General features: G+C 47.2%; 1 protein-coding gene across 1 annotated transcript; it reads left to right on the top strand.

Annotated features, from left to right (window-relative positions):
* Window positions 1-8,018: 8,018 nt before the first annotated feature.
* Window positions 8,019-18,253, top strand: Nifk (nucleolar protein interacting with the FHA domain of MKI67). Its single transcript, XM_052200405.1, has 7 exons — window positions 8,019-8,181; window positions 9,718-9,852; window positions 12,960-13,068; window positions 14,654-14,865; window positions 15,386-15,454; window positions 17,020-17,157; window positions 17,416-18,253. Exons 1-7 carry the CDS (start codon window positions 8,077-8,079, stop codon window positions 17,605-17,607), a joined length of 960 nt encoding a protein of 319 aa, XP_052056365.1. The 5' UTR covers window positions 8,019-8,076; the 3' UTR covers window positions 17,608-18,253.
* The last annotated feature ends 1,401 nt before the right edge of the window (window positions 18,254-19,654 follow it).

The following is a 19,654-nucleotide window of genomic DNA, read 5'->3' on the forward strand; positions in this document are numbered from 1 at the left end:
CTTCACAGGACCAAGGGCCTCTCTCCTCCCATTGATAGATGATAAGGCCATCCTCGGCTACATATGAAGCTGGAGCCACACGTCCCTCAATGTGTATTCCTTGGTTGGTAGTTGTGTCCCTGGGAGCTCTGGGGGGGGGGGGAGGTCTAGTTGGTTGATAATGTTGTTCTTCCTATAGGGTTGCAAAGCCCTTTACCTCCTTCAGACTTTTCCCTAACTCCTCCATTGTGGACCCTGTGTTCAGTCCAATGATTGACTGCGAGCATCCGCCTCTGTGTTTGTCAGGCTCTAGCAGAGCATCTCAGGAGACAGCTATATCAGGCTCCTGTCAGCATGTACTTTCTCTGGGTTTGGAGACGGTATATGAGATGTATCCACAGGTGGGGCTATTTCTGAACGACCTTTCCTTCAGTCTCTGCTCCACACTTTGTCTCCGTACAATTTGCCTCTGAATTTCCTCCTGCGGGTATTTTATTCCTCCTTCTAAGAAGGATGAACACATACGCAGTTTGGTCTTCCTTCTTGAGCTTCATGTAGTTTGTGAATTGTATCATGGGTATTCCAAGCTTTTGGACGGATATCCACGTATCAGTGAGTGCATACCATGTGTGTTCTTTTGTGATTGGGTTACCTCACTCTGAATGATATTTTCTAGGTCCATCCATTTGTTTAAGACTTCCATGAATTCGTTGTTTTTAATAGGTGAGTAGTACTCCATAGTGTAAATGCACCACATTTTATGTATCCATTCCTCTGTTGAAGGACATCTGGGTTCTTCCCAGCTTCTGGATATTATAAATAAGGCAACTATGAACATAATGGAGCATGTGTCCTTGTTATATGTTGGAGAATCTTTTGGGTAGATACCCAGGAGCTGTATAGCTGGGACTTCAGGTAATACTATGTTCAGTTTTCTGAGGAATCACCAGCCTTATTTCTAGAGTGGTTGTACCAGCTTGCAATCCCACCAGCAATGGAGGAGTGTTCCTCTTTCTCCACATCCTGACCAGTATCTGCTGTCACTGGAGTTTTTGATCTTAGCCATTCTGACTGGTGTGAGGTGGAATCTCAGGGTTGTTTTGATTTGCATTTCCCTGACGGCTAAGGATGTTGAGCATTTCTTTAGGTGCTTCTTAGCCAATCGATATTTCTCAGTTGAAAATTCTGTGTTTAGCCCTGTACCCCATTTTTAAAGGGTTGTGGATTGTCTGGAGTCTACCTTCTTGAGTACTTTGTATATATTGGATATTGGCCCTCTGTCAGATGTAGGATTGGTAAAGATCTTTTCCCAACCTGTTGGTTGCAATTTTATCCTATTGACAGTGTCCTTTGCCTTACAGAAGCTTTACAATTTTATGAGGTCCTATTTGCCAATTCTTGATCTTAGAGCATAAGCCACTGGTTCTGTTGAAGAAATTTTCACCTGTGCCCATGTGTTCGAGACTCTTCACCACTTTCTCTTCTATTAGTTTCAGGATATCTGGTTTTATGTAGAGGTCATTAATCCACTTGAACTTGAGTTTTGTACAGAAGATAAGAATGGATCAATGTGCACTCTTCTACATGCTGACCTCCAGTTGAACCAGCACCATTTGCCGAAAAGGTTATCTTTTCTCCACTGGATGGCTTTAGCTCCTTTGTCAACGATCAAGTGACCATAGGCGTGTGGGTTCATTTCTGGGTCTTCAGTTCTATTCCATTGATCTACCTGCCTGTCAGTGTACTAATACCATGCAATTTTTATTATTATTGCTCTGTAGTACAGCTTGAGGTCAGAGATGCTGATTCCTCCAGAGGTTTTTTATTGTTGCAAATAATTTTCACTATCCTGGGTTTTTTGTTATTCCAGATGAATTTGAGAATTGAATTTTCTAACTCTAGGAAGAACTGAGTTGGAATTTTGATAAGGATTGCATTAAATCTGTAGATTGTTTTTGGCAAGTTGGCCAGTTTTGCTATATTAATCCTGCCAATCCACAATCATGGGAGATCTTTCCATCTTCTGAGGTCTTCTTCGACTTCTTTCTTCAGAGGCTTGAAGTTCTTGTCATAAAGATCTTTCACTTGTTTTTTTAGCAATTTCCTGAAATTATTGAGAAATATTAACTGACTTCAGTCTGCAATTGGCTTGGCTACTCAAGAGATGAGAATTTTTTTTTTAAAAAACCTTTCAAGGTGATAAATATTTAAATAACCCTGTTTTTTTTTTTTCCAAGACAGGGTTTCTCTGTGTAGCTCTGGCTGTCCTGGAAGTCACTCTGTAGACCAGACTGGCCTCAAACTCAGAAATCTGCCTGCCTCTGCCTCTCAAGTGCTGGTATTAAAGGCATGTGCCACCACCGCCCAGCTCGAGACCCATTTTGTGAACAATTATATGGTCAGTTTTGAAGAAGGTACCATGGGGTGCTGAGAAGAAGGTATATTCTTTTGTTTAAGATGAAATGTTCTATAAATGTCTGTTAAATCCATTTGGCTCATAACTTCTGTTAGTTTCACTGTGTCTCTGTTTAGTTCCTGTTTCCATGATCTGTCCATTAATGAGAGTGGGGTGTTGAAGTCTCCCACTGTCTTAGTCAGGGTTTTTATTCCTGCACAAACATCATGACCAAGAAGCAAGTTGGGGAGGAAAGGGTTCATTGAGCTTACACTTCCACACTGCTGTTCATCACTAAAGGAAGTCAGGACTGGAACTCAAGCAGGTCAGGAAGCAGGAGCTGATGCAGAGGCCATGGAGGGATGTTTCTTACTGGCTTGCTTCCCCTGGCTTGCTCAGCCTGCTCTCTTATAGAACCCAAGAATACCAGCCCAAAAGTGGAGCCACCCACAAGGGGCCCTCACCACTTGATCACTAATTGAGAAAATGCCCCACAGTTGGATCTCATGGAGGCACTTCCCCAACTGAAGCTCCTTTCTCTGTGATAACTCCAGCCTGTGTCAAGTTGACACTCAAAACCAGCCAGTACACCCACTATTATTAAGTGAGGTGCATTGTGTGCTTTGAGATTTAGTAAAATTTCTTTTATGAATGTGGTTGCCCTTGCATTTGGATAACAGATGTTCAGAATTGAGAGTAGGAATGGGTGCAGAGCTATCGCTCAAGATCTGCTCATGGCACCAGCTCAAACTGGAAGAGGGGGGTAAAGGAATGTTAACCTTCAAACCAATAGCATTTGTTCAAACACCAAGGAGAGACCACATATCTGAAAGAGCATCTTGATCTGGGAATGATTAACTTACCATGACCAGTTTTTCCTGTCGTGGCAACCTGACCACGTTGTTATGTCTATTTTCCACTGCTGAGAACGCTTGGTGATCTCTTTCCCAAAGCTTAAAGGAGGGGGTCATATCACTCCAAGGACAAGAGAGAGCTACTTTCTGCTTTCTCCAAGGACAGTCACCTTTCCCAAGATTCCCCAAGGACAGCGGGTTACAATGGAGTTTAGAGAACAAGATGGAGTCTATCCTGCTGCTTTTTGTCTCTTCATTCTCACCATGGCAGCATGCAGGCAGACATGGTGCTGAAGCAGAAGCTGACCATTCTACATCTTGACCCAAAGGCAGCTGAAGGAGACTGTGACACCGGGTGTAGCTTGAGCTTATATGAGACCTCAAATCCAGGCTCCACACTGAAATACTTCTTCCAACAAGGCCACATATCCTAATAGAGCTACATATGCCCTATGGGCCAAGCGTTCAAACACTTGAGTCTATGGGGACCATACCTATTCAAACCACCACTCTTTTCTTTTTCATGTCTCTTTGTGTGTGTGTGTGTGTGTGTGTGTGTGTGTGTGTGTGTGTGTGTGTGTAAGAGAGAGAGAGAGAGACAGAGACAGAGACAGAGAGACAGAGAGATAAAGAGAGACAGAGACAGAGAGACAGAGAGAGACAGAGAGACAGAGACAAAGAGAGACAGAGAGAGAGAGACAGAGAAAGACAGAGAGACAGAGACAGAGAGACAGAGAAAGATAGAGACAGAGAGTGACAGAGACAGAGAGAAACAGAGAAAGAGACAGAGAGAATGTCTTAATGCTTGGACATGGAGAACTTTGCCCACTGGCCATCTCTCCAGGCCCCAGTCCAGGTTTGTTTGTGGCTGCCCTCCTGTCCAATGACTTCTGAATAGAAAGCTGGGCTTGCTTCTGTCATTTCCTGGTGCTACCACCTGGAGCAGAACCTAGTTTCCACAGATCTTGACATTTCTTCCAATTTCTCCAAGAAGGTCTCCTAGAATGATTGTGCTTCTGGAAGGATGGACTAGAAACACTTCTCTTCCTTCCCGCTGCGGGAAGTATTTGTAAGTATTGACAAAGGTAAGAACCATGGAGGTTACATAGAAACAGCTGCAAGGAGGGACTGAAAGTCTGAGGAGACAGCATGCAGGGTCCACACAGCTGAAGACGCTGTATGAAAGGACCAGCTGTGCAGCTCTCTCCTGTCACCCCAGTACTGGGGACACTGAGGCAAGGGGATCATCACAAGTTCCAGGCCAGCCTAGGATTTGGGTGCTCAATAGTTAAAGTACTCACTGCTCTTGCAGAGGACTCAGGTTCCCAGATCCCGTGCAGCAGCTCACAGTTTTCTGCAACTGCAGGTTCAGGGAAATCTGACTCCTTCTCCCAGCCCCCATGGGCATCAGGCAAGCATCTATTTTATGTATATACATATATATGCATGCATGCATACTAGGCATGTATAGTTACATACACAGAAGAATGCAGCTAAGCAAAATGAAAGTAAATAAATATTTTTAAAAAGATGAGAAGTGGGAAGGAAGAGCAAGGAAGTCACAAAAGGCAGGCAAGCAGGACCATGCCTGTAGGAGTCACAGCAGGCAGGCAGCGGGACAGTGCCTGTAGGAGGCACAGCAGGTGGGTAGTGGGACCATGCCTTTAGGAGGCATGGCAGGTGTGCAGTAGGACCATGCCTGTTGGAGGCACAGCAGGTGGGTAGTGGGACCACGCCTGTAGGAGGCAAGGCAGGTGGGTAGTGGGACCATGCCTTTAGGAGGCAGAGCAGTTGTGCTAGTTCACGCTTTTAGGAGACACAGCAAGTGTCCATGCTTTTAATCCCAGGACTCAGGAGACATCTTCAGAAAGATCTCAGTGAGTTAGAAGTCAGCCTACTCTAAGTACCAGGCCAGCCACAGTTACATAATGAGAACTTGTCTCAAGGAAAGAACAATATTACTTTGTTTTATGTGACTGAGTATTTGGCCTGAATACATACAAGTATACTACATATGTGCCTGGTGCCTGAGGAAGCCAAAAGATATTAGATCCCCTGAAAGTGGAGTTGCAGACAGTTTTAAGCTGACACGTGGGTGCTGGAAATCGAACCTGGTTCTTCCTCAAGAGCAGCCAGTACTTTTAACCACTGAGCCATCTCTCCAGTTGGCATAGCCAACCCTACATCATATCTTCTAGAAAATGAAATAAGAGAAAACACTTTCCAGTGTTTCCTCTATTCTGTGCATGAGGGTCTGTAAATTAGACCAATGAAAGATAAGTGTTAACAGAAGAGAAAATCAGAAAAGGAATAAACTCGATGATGTCATCAAGGAATAGAGGAACTCAATGACATCATCAAGTAGTGGGGTCCTGGGCTGGGGCTGGAGCTCTAGAAGTAGAGGCCTTACCTAGAATGTGAGGTCGTGGATTTGACTTCAGTACCAAATAAATCAGATGAGACGGCTTAAGTAAGAAGGTCCCCCACCGGGTGATATATTTGAGCATGTGGGCCCCAGTTGGTGGAACTGTTTGGGAAGAATTAGGAGGTGGAGCCTTGTTGGAGGACATGTATCACTGAAGGAAGGCTTTGAGGCTTCAAAAGCCCATGCCATTACCAGATAGCTTTCTGTCTTCCTGCTGCTTGTGGATTAGGACATATGCTCTCAGCTACTGCTACAGTGCCCTGCCTGCCGCCCACCTGTCTGCTGCCTACCTGCTGCCTGCCTGCCTGTCTGCCTGCCTGCCTGCCTGCTGCCTCCTGCCTGCTGCCTGCTGCCTGCTGCCTGCCTGTCTGCTGCCTACCTGCTGCCTGCTGCCTGCCTGCCTGCCTGCCTGCCTCCTGCCTGCCTGCCTGCCTGCCTGTCTGCCTGCCTGCCGCCAACCTGTCTGCTGCCTACCTGCTGCCTGCCTACCTGCCTGCTACCTGCCTGCTGCCTGCCTACCTGCCTGCTGCCTGCCTGTCTGCTGCCAAGCTCCCTACCGTGAGTGTCATGGACTCACTCTCTGAAATGTAAGCTCTAAATAAATTCTTCCTTCTATAAGTTGCCTGTTCATGATGTGCCATAACAGTATTAGAAAAGTAACTAAGGTACTGGGTGAGCTGTGCATGCCAGAACTTGGGAAGTAGAGGCTTTGTGTTTGCAGAGGATGGGCTTTCTCAGCTCCCTGCCCAGGCATCCTGCTACTGTGGGCTGCTATGACTTCTCTGCCACCATGGACTCTTCCTCAGGGACTACATACCAAAATAAACCCCTTTTCCCAAAATTTACATTGACCATGGTGTTTTATCACAGCCACAGCAAAGGAGCTGATACGCTCAGGAAGAGGGAACTTCAATTAGGGAGTTGGCTCCATCGGATTGGCCTGAGGTGAGTCTTTTAGGGCATTTTCTTGATGGTGGTTGGCATAGGAGGGCTCAGCCCACCGTGGATGCCTGCGCCCTTTGAGAGATGGCCTGGCTCTGTGAGGAAAGCGGCTGAGTGTGAGCCTGGGAAGGAGCCAGTAAGCGGCGGGAACGAGGCAGTATGCAGCAGCCCTTGACGGTCTCTACCTCCCTGCTCGCCTTGGCGAGGACAGCTGGCTGGAGCCGGTTCTCACCGCCTACTGTTTGGGTTCTGGGGCCCAGTTCAGGCCTTCTGCTTACCCTCCGGCCCATCTTGCCATAGCCTCCCGGCTTTTGTGGGGACAGAGAGGGCCTCATGTATCGCTGCCTGCCTAGGCGTCTGTTTACTCAGAGTTGGAGAGAGAAGCCAGAGCTTCCTAAAGGCAGGTAAGCTCTGTACTGAGGCCCCACCTCCAGCCCGGCCCGGCCTCCAGCGTTCTTCACGTTCTTCACGTCATAACATTCCGCAAAGGGATTAAGGAAGCCGCGGCTCCCCAGAAGATGCTCTCCTAGATAAAGGGCTTCTTTTTGTATCCATCCAGTCTCAGAATATTTGGCTTAAAATAATCTTCAGACCAGGTCAGTAAGATGGCTCAACGAGTAAAGGAAGCCTTTGCCATTAATCCCGAGTCCCCAGAACCCATACCGTAGAAGGGAAGAACTGACTACAGCAAGAAGTTCGTTGACCTAGACACATGCGATGATGCAGCACAAAGGTCAAACAATCACTCTATAAGTAAATAAACAAATGCAGAAAAGACAGAAAGACAACCGTTTCAACACAAGAAACCCTTACAAGCTTCTCTTTTTGTGCTCTCTCTCAAAATTCCTATGGTAAACCGGGCGGTGGTGGCGCACGCCTGTCCTGGCTGTCCTAGAACTCACTTTGTAAACCAGGCTGGCCTCGAACTCAGAAATCACCTGCCTCTGCCTCCCAAATGCTGGGATTAAAGGCGTGCGCCACCACTGCCCAGCTGCTTGAGTGTTTACAAAAAGGAGTCCACGGCAGGGAAGGCTTTTCCTGTTGCTCGTTGGGGTGAACAGCCAACAAGCATGACTAATGGTTGGGACTTTAAATTTGTTTTTGAGTCCGTGGAGCACAGGCTGTCTTCGAACTATGTATATGAGAATGGCTTTGAACTCCTGATCCTCCTGCCTCCACATCCCAAGTGTTAGGATTACAGAGGGGGGGGGGCAGTCACAGTTTATGATGCACTGGGTTTCGAACCTAGGACTTACTTCACCAACTGAGCCTTAGTTTCTACCCTCGGGGTTATTTTTAATCCCGGTTTTTTTTTAAGTATTGTAGTTTGTGGCCAGTAGGTGGCGCTCGAGCTCGCCCAATACTAGACACTCGGACCTGCTCTTTTGCTGCACTTCCGCCTCCGCTTCCGCTTCCGAGAGGCGGAGGGGACGTCACTTCCGGGAGCTCCGCGTGGACCGACTTGTTCGGGGTTCTCCAGCATGGCCGAGTTAGCAGGTCCCGCGAAGCCGAGTCTGGCGTTGAACCCGCAGGAAGACTCGCAGTTCGAGAAGGCTCTGAAGCACATCCAGCGGCGCGCGAGAAAGGTGAGCGGCGGGGCGGCCGGGCTGACTCGGGAGCCGACCTCGCCCGGGCTCGGAGGCCGGGGCAGCTCCCTGACTAGGCGTGAGCTTGGCCCTCGGGACTTAGGTGGAGAAGGAGGGGTGCCACGTGTGGGAGCACGGCACCTCCGAACCTCAGACTGCGTTAAGCTGCCGCGCCTCCGCTTTGGCCCGTGGTCTCCCACGAACGGCACCTGGAAAGTATGCTATGTCTCCTTACCTTGTAGTGCGGAGTAGACGGAGGAGACATCCGGAAGCCCACCTCCTGGGAGGGTCAGGAGTCTGGAGACATGTCGGGCTCGGTATTCAGAATGGAGCTTCGCCAAAGAAAATAGAGATTGCAACCTGCCAGGTTCTGTGTGCAGACGGCGTAGTCTCTTTGGTTTTCGGCGTGGGGTGGTGCACTGGAGAGAACCGCAGCTTTTCTTTTTTGTTGTCATCCTGGGGGACTTTTGGGAGGGTCGTTTTTGTTACCATGTCAGTGTGGGGTTTATTGTAGCCCAAGCTACAATATTTGCACATTTGCCGTGCAGTCGAGGTCTTGAATCCCCATATCCATTTCATGAATACAGATATAGATCACGATAGGTCACCCTGTACCCTACCTGACGGGAAACAAGGTCTTGTTCTCTAGGGTGACAGAGTACAGTCTGCACTGTGAAGGCTAACAACCGCAAACAGATCAACAGATCCAGGGTGATAAGCTGCCCTCTGCATTCAGAGTCGAAGGTCTTGGGTTCAGAGTGACAGTGACAGACTTTTACTTGCTTGGTCATTTAGCTCTAGAATACGTGTTGTGCTGACTGTTTTGTAGAGACAGGTGGGTGTGGACATGTGTGCGTCGTGGTGCGTGTAGATGGGAGTCTGTCTCTTGCAGAATCTGTGGCTCTGTGTGATTAAACTCCAGCAAGTGGAAAGAGAGATCAAACACCTATTATTTCAGTTTCTGCTGTGATACAGCTATGAGTATGTTCCTGGACCAAGGGGAATGAAGGGTGTTGAAATTTTTGTTGCAGGCCAGGCAAGGTAACGTTTTCCTTTAATCCTAGTGCTGGAGAGAGGCAGAGGCAGGCAGTTCTCTACCTATCCTCTGACAGGACTTTAGAAAGCTGGGTGGCAGGGATGAGGCAGAGACCTTAATCCTGGCATTCAGGAGGCAGAGGCAGGTGAATCTGTGTGAGTTTGAGCCTGCCCTGCTCTACAAAGCTAGCTCGGGGACTGCTAGACCTACACAAAGAAACTCTGTCTCAAAAAAGAAAAAAGACTTTAGAATTAATTTTCTCTGAAGTGAAGGAATGGTAACATACTTTCATTGAAAAATAAAGGTCTTTGCAGGCCATGATGATACAGGCCTTTAATCTTAGCATTCAGGAGTTAGAGGCCAACCTGGTCTGCATAGTGAGTTTTGGGTCAGCCAAGGCTCCATAGTGAGGCCCAGCTCAGAAAAAATGTGTATGCACACACAAGTTTTGGTGCAGTATGAGTTTGTATTTTTAAAATGTTTATCTCTTTTGTCCTCAGCCAAAGAAGAAAGAATTTAACCGTGGAGTAGTTTATCTGGGTCACCTGCCTTCAACACTTTCTGAAAGCCACATCTATAACTACTGTGCCCAGTTTGGCGATATTAGCAGATTCAAATTGTCCAGAAGTAAGCGGGTAAGATTCCGTACCTGAATTCAGCTATGTATATTTTGCTTGTCAATTGTTTGTCATCCTTTGTATTCATAGGCACAACATTGTTACTTAGACAGTTCCTACTCAGGAACTTTCCACAAGCCAGGCATGGTGGCACACGCCTTTAATCCCGGCACTCAGGAGGCAGAGGCAGGTGGATCGGTTTTGAAGCCAGCCTAGTTTACATCATGAGTTCCGAGGTACCCATAGCTACATAGAGAGAGCTTTGTCTCTAAGTAAGTAAATATAAGTGATTTTACAAATTGCAGTGGAATCACAAGAAAGTAAGCTTGGTATAGTGGTCCATGCCTTTAGTCCCAACACTTGGGAGACAGGGACAGGCAGACCTCTGAGTCTGAGTCACAGCTTCATAGTGTATGGATTTCTGACTCAATAAAAAGAGAGATGGTAAGGCTGTGGAGATAGTTCAGTCTATAACTGTCAACCTACAGAACCCAGGTCACCAGCCATGCGTGGTCATGTACACACTTGATCCCAGGGCTGGGAAGGTGGGACTTGCTGCCTAGCCAGCGGAGCCCAGCTCCAGGCCGGTGACAGACTTATTTCACAGTTGAGGTGGTTGAGACCCTGGGAAATGGCTCCGTGGTAAGAACACTTGTTCTGTAAACAGAAGTGGGACACATGCGCCCTTCCTCAGCACCACGTGAGAAACCAGGTGCACCCCAGCATTGGAGGCTGAAGCCACTGAGTGTAGAACTTGCCGCTGGCCAGTTTAACCAAAACTGGGTCAGTAAAAAGTGCATCTTGAGCGAACAGGGGCAAGCCACAGAAGGGGCTGTGCGCCCTCCAGCCTCTCTGCCTGTGCACAAGCATCGTGGGGACGGCACTGGTTTGTTAGCAGGCACTTCTACCCCTGTCAGGGAGCTCGGCCACAGGCCACCGACTGGGTGTGCTTACAGGGCATAGCCACACATTGCTTATAGGCTTTCCTCAGGAAAATCTGGTAGCAAGGATTAGAATTTAACAACCTCAAGGGCAAAATAAGTATTCTAAATGTTCATTAACTAGGGTAGTTGCCTCTCGTCCTCAGCCTACATGGACAATTGTGACTGCTAACTCTGGGGTTACTGAACTTCAGTTTGGGGCTGGAGAGATGGCTCAGCGGTTAAGAGCACTGACTGCTCTCTAAAGGTCCTGAGTTTAATTCCCAACAACCACATGGTGGCTCACAGCCATCTGTAATGCAATCTGACGCCTCTTCTGGTGTTTCTGAAGACAGCTACAGTGTACTTACATACAATAATAATAATAATAGTAATAGTAATAATAATAACAATAAGAAATCTTTTTAAAAAGTGAACTTCAGATTGGTTTATGTAAGGTTTCTCTAGTAGATCCCCTAAAACTACAGGAGCCTTTTGTTGTTGTTAATTTGCTTTTACTGGGGTTTAAGTCATGAGATGGGAATTGTCCCTTTGTGGTACCACCACCTTCCTGAGGCCTACTGCCAACTGATTCCTCCCTGGAAGAGAATTTCCTCCTCTTGGGACTCTTCCTGCTGATTTTTCTCCTACTTCCCTGAGCAATTCTTCCTCTTGGAAGACTTGTGCTGCCCCATCTGTCTCCACAAGATCACCAACTACCTCACTGGAAGAAAGGTGTTCTCTTGTTTGAGGGTAGGGAAGGAGAAGGCCAGTCTTCCGTTTTCCTGAGGAGGCTACTGGGCTTTGGCTCGCACTTGGTGGGTGGTTGAGTCTCCTGGAACTTCTGGGATGTACCTACAGTCCCGCAGGCGCCACGACCAACACAGCCAGCTGCCTCTTCTTTTCCTTTGTCTTTGTCAAGTGTTTCTCAGTTCCTCCTGCTTCCGGCTAATCTTAGCAGCCACTTCCTCTGCCTAGCTTAGCTTCTAAATTCTGTAGACTCTACAGTCTCACAGAAGGGCTATTCCTCACTTGCGCTAGAGGCTTCTCCCCAAAACACATCTGCGGGCCCCTCAAAGAAATAATAGATTCTTTTTGTTTGTTTGTTTGGTTTGGTTTTTGGTTTTTGGATTTGGTTTTTTCGAGACAGGGTTTCTCTGTGTAGCCCTGGCTGTCCTGGAACTCACTCTGTAGACCAGGCTGGCCTCGAACTCAGAAATCCACCTGCCTCTGCCTCCCAAGTACTGGGATTAAAGGCGTGCGCCACCACCACCACCCAGTTTTACCTGTGGTTTTGGTGGGGTTGGAAGTGTTGGTAGAAAGGAGACAGCTGGTGGGTGGTGCTGGGCCCGCCCCGGCTCTGGATTGCTGGCATTTGGTTTTATGACGTGTGTTGAGCTCTGGGACATTGGCATTCTTGTGGCGCCCTGATGACAGTTTGTTTTGTTGCTACATTTCATGGAGGGCCAGTCTGAAGCTTACATGTTACTTAACGCAGCTCAGGTGTCAGTGCCAGGATCAAAGTGTAGACATTTGAACTCCAGAACCCACCCAACACTTAAGACCATTCTGGGTGTGGGAATCCCCTGTGCAGGGGTTAGAAAGGCCTTGGTCTCATGACACTGGAGACCTGGTTGTTTGCACCATTAACTTGTGAGGTGCGGTCAAGTCTCCTGCATTCACCTGTGGTGCTGGGGACCGAAACCGGGTAAGTTTCAGTTGGTCGCAGTAGGTAAGCATGCGCTTACACTACTATTTTATTTTGAGACAGTCTTGCTTGGTTGCCCAGAGTGGCCTCATTATACTCATAAGATTCCCAGATTCTCCTGCCTCAGCCTCCTCTGCGATTACCCAGACTGCTAGGTTTAAAAACAAAAAGCCTTGACCCTCGCTAGTGTGTCGCAAATAGGACTGCCAATGAAAATGAGAAATGAGTAGACAAGTCCAGGACTGTGGGAGCCCAAAAGAAGGTCTCCTTACCACCAGACAGTACTACTGAGTTCCCTGTAGCCAGGGCACTCAGGGGTGTATCATACTGAATTTTAAGGGTGCTAGAAAAATCTATATTCTAAGCTGTGACTGTCCTGTCTGTGTGTTAGTTTGGGGGGTGGGGAGGACAGTGGCTCTGAAGTGAGAATTGTGACGGGCTTGTGTGGGGCTTGGTGACAGGTAGACTCAGTGCTCTCTTGTGGGTCTTCTGTGCAGACCGGGAACAGCAAAGGCTATGCCTTCGTGGAGTTCGAGTCGGAGGATGTTGCCAAGATCGTTGCAGAAACAATGGATAACTACCTGTTTGGTGAAAGACTTCTATCGTGTAAGTACTCTGACTTTCTGCACTGTGGTGGGATTACAGAGTCACTCATGGTGTTGGACTCGGGAGGAGAAGCTGACCTGTGCTTAATGGTGATTGGAAAGAACTTGGCTCAGATTGAAAGCTGATGGGGTAAAGCCCAGCAGAAGTGGTGCACACCTTTAATCCTGGTGCTTGGGAGGCAGAGGCAGGCGGACCTCTCTAAGTTCAGGGACATCATGGCTTTGTAGAGACCTTATGTCAAAAAAGGAAAAGAAAACTGGTGGTTAAATAGGCATGAGCCAGGCGAGGGGCAGCAGTGCAGTGCAGCTTGATGTCAGTTCTTACCAAGTGAATGGTAAATGCCAACATTCCAAAACCTTTAGTTATTGGAATGTTAGGGAACTCAAATGGGGAGTGGTAGATGGGCTACGGATCAGATTGTTGACACCCATAAAACTAAGAAGTTATGTGAGGCCTGGGTGCAGCCATTAGCCGAGTCTACACAGGGCAAGACCAAAAGAGTCCCATTTGCACAACTGACTCCGTGACAGCCGTGCAGCTCTGTCTGCTAGCCCGGCTCCAGGCTCAGTGAGAGGCTGTCTGAAGGAAGCAGGCAGCGAATGCTGAGAGTGGAAAGCCGTGTGTGCTCCGTGCTCTGCACAGACACTCCCACAGACGCACATGTGAGCATGTTACCACACACAGTAAATTGTTCCCACAGAGATCGATCGGTAAGTATGGACACTGTGAACTTTGTGTCCCATCACAAGAAACCTGTGGCATCACCATCCAGATCTCTGTCTTTGGAAGGTAACTAAGGGTCCAGCCTGCTTACACCCATGGTAGAAAGTACCCTGCCCTGAGACCAGTTTTCAGGTTCACAGGGCTTCCTGTAACATTTTTCTCCCACTTCCAATCACCATGGGAGACATTGTCATGGTCAAGGGTGTTCCAAGTTCAGTTGAAAGCCTGGCTTCTTTTGGGAGAAAGTGGCTGGGCAGAAACCTGAGGGCATTGGTGCTCTGCTTTGTCTGGTTTGAGGGAAAGACCAGAGCGCTCTGGGCTCTACTGAGTTTCTTGATGATTGCCACAAATCCTTGCCCTGTCCAGGATAGAGGGGACTAGGAGTGTAGTTAGCTGGTAGAGTGTTGGCCTAGCATGCACAAGGCTACTGTGCATTTCAACCCTAGGGGCACATAACACTGCATCCGATGGCACAAGCCTTTAGTGCCTATATTTGGGGCTGGAAGCTAGAGGACCTGAAGGTCAGTCAAGCTCATTTTAGGCACCTTCAGGGCCAGCTTAGGCTACGGGAGACCCTGTGGTGTGTATATGTATGTATGTATGTATGTATGTATGTACGTACGTACGTACGTATGTAATGAAGGCAGAGGAGTGGCTCAACAGGTAAAGTATAAGTGTGATAACCTGAGTTTGATCCACAGAGTTGTCCACTAGCCTCCACAGGCATCAGAGTATGTGAGCCCACACACATGCATTTGCATAAATAATAATCATTGATGTTTAAAGGTTATTTCTTTCATGCAGTTGAAATGGCTGTCTGGGAAATACAAAATTAAAAGATCGTTTCCTCTTTGTTTTATAGGTAAATTTATGCCACGAGAAAAAGTCCATGAAGACCTTTTCAACCAGAGGAATGTTTCCTTTCATCCGCCATCGTTTCCAGCAGTGAAACGCTATAATCAGAAACGAGGACATTTGCAGATGTTGAAGATGGAGTATCGGTTTAAGAAGAAGGAACAATTACTCCGGAAGAAACTAGCCGAGAAGGGGATTGATTATAGTTTTCCTTCACTGGTAAATTTCCTTTTCCGGTTTTCTTGGTGGTTTCTCGGAGCTTTAAGTATTCACTTTGTATGAACTACATTCCAGGCCCCTGCCAGGTTTTTTTCCCCCCCCCCAATATAATTTCTTGCCGGTGTACTAAGTGGTTGCCAGGTGTCCTTGGAGGCCAGAGTGGATACCCTAAAACTATAGTTTACAGATAGTTGCAAGTCACAGTGTGGATGCTGGGAATTGAATGTGTCCTGTGAAAGAGCAGTCAGTGGTTGTCATTGCTGAACTCTCTCTAGTCCCCAGCTTTGTTTTTTAACCAAGGTCTTGTTACATGACCTAGGCCCCCCCAAAATGGAAGACTTTTCTGCCTCAGCCTTCCCAGTGATACAATTATAAGCATACACTACTCACCCAGGTTACAGCAAAACCTTGCCCTTGGTTACACTCAACCCGTTTGGCAATTGGACACTGATGCTTAAAGTAGGAATTCAGCTACAGCATATGCATATAGCTGATAAGTGTGCAAATTGTCTATTTGCAGGTCCTACCTAAGCCAAAGAATGGGATTTCAAACATTGCTAACACTCATGGGGATTCTGAGGTTAAACAGGTAAGATCATCTGGATAATGGCCACTGGTTACTGCAGAAATACTTTGAGGAGTGTTGGCAAGACTTGGAACGAAGGCACTTGCCACCAAGCCTGGCTCCTAGTCCAGACACTAGCTCTCACATTGTTGAAGGAAAGAGCTGACTCCTGAAAGTAGTCCTCCGAGCTACACACGCATGCTCACACATACACGCAAAGTCATCAAAAAAACTTTAAATTATCTGAAAAAGAGAGTAATTCCTGCTACTTTACTTTTTGTTAAAGATTTCGTGTAGTTGGTGGGTTTGGATGGTTTATTCGGGTTTGTTTGTTTGTTTGTTTGTTTGTTTTGTTTTGTTTTGTTTTTGAGATCTAGTGATCTTAATGTGGCCCAAGTGAGCCCTAGTATTACACAGTAAGCCCCCAAATTACAGTATTCTGAAGATGACCCTCCCATCCTTCTGCCTTCCACATCGCATCCTGGGTGTTGGGACTGTAGGCTTATGCCACTAGAGCTGGTCTCTTGCATAAAAGGAGTCTTCTTTTTTTTTTTTTTAAGAATTATTTATTTTATGTATGTTGGTACATTGTAGCTTTCTCCAGACACACCAGAACAGGGCATCAGATCCCATTACAGATGGTTGTGAGCCACCGTGTGGTTGCTGGGAATTAAACTTGGGACTTGGAAGAACAGTCAGTGCTCTTAACTGCTCAGCCATCTTTCCAGTCCCTGCATTGTAGATTTTTAAAACCCTAAAAATCATGTGACGAGTTGGGCCAGTGAGAAAGAGCACTTGCTACAGAAATATGAGGTCCTGAGTTCAAGTCCTAAACCCATATAATGTCGTGTTCATGCCTGCGACCTTGGAAGAGGGGAGCGTGGACATGTGGTGCTTGCTGCCCGCTGGCCTAGCGTCTGGTCCAGGGAGAGACTTTGTCCAGTGCTGGAAGTTGAACCTAGGTCCTTTGGAAGAGCAGCTGGTGCTAAGCTATCTCTCCAGCCCCTTGATCTTCATTATCTTGTCATTTTAATTAAGATTTTGCTTCATTTCTTTCAAACTGGAACTAGTCTTAAAGTCAAAATCAAAGTTCTTCAGATGACCATGGGTTCTGTGATTGATTGTGATTGTGTGTAGTTTGGACTTCAGCAACCCTAGGAGCAAGAAGTGACGAAATAAGGAAGCCTTGCTGGACTTCCCCTTACTACGTTACGGAGGCCAGGTGGCCTGCTAGGGTTGCCAAAGGTTTCCTTGACTGAATCTTAAGAATGTTATCCATCTTCCATAGAACCTGTCAGCTTTTTTTTCCCCAAAATTGTAATTAGTTGGTGGTGAGGTGACATCTTTTCCAAGCTTATGCCTTTCTCGGAAGCACCTGTTGCTTCTTTGCCCCAGTCTCAAGAAACAGAAGCGTTGTGTCAGAACTTGAGGACAGGCTGAGACAGGCATGCCCCGTAACGTCTGGGTGCAGCAGAGCCTTCCCCTGCCAACGGGACCGATTTGCCAGTTTCAAGTTAGGCATACACCTGTGACGTGAGCTGGTGTCTGAGGAGTAAGCAAACGCTGAAACTCCTAGTCTTTATTTTCAGGTCTTACCTGACCAAAAAGACGGGCTCTCAGGCGCACCTAGGAGAATGGAGACGATGACGAAAGGAGAGATTTCCAAAAGCATTCCTAAGAAGCGTAAGAGGTCTCGGAGGAAGAGGAGGCCATCTGTGGGCAGCCAGGTGAGCGTGGGCTTGCATTCTGGGAATCAATTTGAAGGAGGAAAAGTAAGGGGTCTTTCCTTGTGTGGATGGGAAATAAAAATAGACTGGAAATAGATCCCATGGTACACCTTAAAACTAGGAGGGTAGAAGTGTTGGGTGTTCCTTCCTGGTGAAGGAAAGAAGGTGGTAATGGGTGTGAGCTAGACAGCAGTGATCTGGGGTTTCTTCCTGGTGCCTGTGCTCAGGCCTGGACTGAAGTGGACGTGTTGCTTTCAGGATCCCACGCCAGTTTGTACACCAACATTTTTGGAGAGGCGAAAATCGCAGGTGATGGAAGTCGATGACGATAAAGATGATGAAATCATTTTCAAGCTGCCTGTGCCCCCAGAGAAAGAAGATGTGCAAAAGACGCCAGCACCTGCAAGCCCTGGAAAAAGAAGACCAAGAAAAAGGAAAGGCCAGCAGTGACCCTGACAGCGCTCTGTGTGCGTAGCGTGGGCAGACTGATCTTGTAGTGAAGGCCTGCTGTGTCTTACTGGGTACAGTGATATGCAAGCACAGACAAGACTGCTGGAGAAAGACCACATTTGTTTGTCCCAGTGAGGAAAGCCACCAGGAACCTGGCTGTTTGCCCTTCCCTGTTCTTCGGGTGTCATCGCTCCCCCAGTTTTACTATCCTTATGAAACTCAGGCTTAACTACCACCAAGAAAGAGTGTTTGTGGCCAATCGGTGCTGTTTGGACCGTGTGTGATTGTATATATAAAAAGTCAGGCTTCAACCTCAGGCATCTGAAACTAGAAGTTAAATCCATAGAGCGGGAGAGCTGTCCAGGTGTGGACAGATCTGCACATGCATCCAGGAGCTGAGGAGGAATCCGAAATGACCCACAGTTAATTGCAACTAAGCTAGGGTATAGGTTTCACAAATCAGTTTCAGCAGTTGGATCCAAGATTCAAACAGCGGCCAAACTTTTCTACAGTTTATTTGTGTACAAGAAAACCTAAGAACTTTGGGGGGAAATAAGAAATGTCTCCATCTGCTGTTATAAGCTTCTATGCCTTTTCTTTTGCTAATTTGGGTTCTTTGAATATAACTGTCAATCTCCTTGATTAACCAGCCTTTGTCCAGTTGTGGGTTGTGAGTGAGTGTTCATGCTGTGTGTGTAGGTCCACATTCCTGAAAGGAATGTCTTCTATCCCTCTGCCCCTTAATCGTTTGACATAGGACTCTGGTTAGACAGTTCTTCTCTATATTGTCCTGACTGTCCTGGAACGCTCTCTATCAGACTCAGGTGATAGGCTGAAGAGAGAGCCACTGCCTGCCAGCGCTGAGGTTAAAGATGCCCACCCACACCCACCAGCTGGCTTGGGGTAGGATTCTTTTTTCTCCAGAATTGTTTATGTATATGAGTATGCTGTACCTGTCTTCATCTTCAGGCACACCAGAAGAAGGCATTGGATCCCATTACAGATGGTTGTGAGCCACTATGTGGTTGCTGGGATTTGGACTCAGGACTTCTGGAAGAGCAGTCAGTGCTCTTAACCACTGAGCCATCTCTCCAGCCCAAGATAGAACTCTTAATGAACCTGATTTGAGGCCATAACACAGCACTCACTACCCAGGTAGTAGTGGTAGTGAGTTTAGGACCTAGGTGAGCCCTTCTGAGTGCCAGAGCCTTTCCCATTCTCTAGCAGACACTTCAGACTTTAGAACTTAGCTTTACCTACAACCTAATTTCCTGATATTTTTTCTTGATGTTTTAAGCTAATGAATATAATTTAGAATCAAATCAGAATGTCACAGCTTAAATGCCCATGACATCTTTCTTGTGTGCGTAAGTCAGACTTCTTCAGTCACTTTACCCTATGTGTGTATATGTCTGATGTTAGGAGAGGAAGGAACACAGGTGTATGGAAATGAGAAGACCATTTGAGACGGTCTCAGCGCAGGCCAGCAAGCCCCTGAGATCTCTTCTCTGTTGATGAGTGCACCACCAAGCCTGGTTTTTGTTTAGGTTTTTATTTCACTTGGGTTCTGAAGTTCAAACTTAGAACCTCATGTTTGTGAGACAAGTACTTTACTGTGTCCTCTCAGCTCCATTTTTTAATTTGTTGAGACAGTCTTGTGTATTCCAGGCACACATTGTAATTAAGGGAGAGCCTCCTGTATCTATCTGCCTCTGGATGTATACAACCCGCCTGGCATCTCCCCCCCCCTTACCCGGGACTGAACCCGGGACTAAGCCCTGTGCATAGGTCAGTGTTTGCCAGTGAGCATGTGACTTAGCCAAGGGAAGCTGGAGGGGTGGCTCAGACACTAGGCTCGAGTCCCAGCGCCCACATGACAGCTCACAATCACCGGTGACTCCAGTTCCAGGAGATCTAAGGGCACTAGGCACCAGTGTATGCAGATAAATCCAACAAACAGTGTTGTCACTGCCAATTGTGCCCGTTTGTCATCACAGCGCCACGTTGTGCCGCCACCTCACTCATCTGACACTTTGATGTCACAGGT

This window comes from Apodemus sylvaticus, chromosome 12 (genome assembly GCF_947179515.1).
Source record: "Apodemus sylvaticus chromosome 12, mApoSyl1.1, whole genome shotgun sequence".
NCBI classification, from domain to species: domain Eukaryota; kingdom Metazoa; phylum Chordata; class Mammalia; order Rodentia; family Muridae; genus Apodemus; species Apodemus sylvaticus.

Excerpts from the sequence above, each read along its gene's own strand:
- Nifk (XM_052200405.1), top strand. The coding sequence starts at position 8,077 with ATGGCCGAGTTAGCAGGTCCCGCGAAGCCGAGTCTGGCGTTGAACCCG. Across the intron at positions 8,182-9,717 it reads TCCAGCGGCGCGCGAGAAAG|CCAAAGAAGAAAGAATTTAA; the intron begins GTGAGCGGCGGG and ends TTTTGTCCTCAG. Across the intron at positions 9,853-12,959 it reads AATTGTCCAGAAGTAAGCGG|ACCGGGAACAGCAAAGGCTA; the intron begins GTAAGATTCCGT and ends TCTTCTGTGCAG.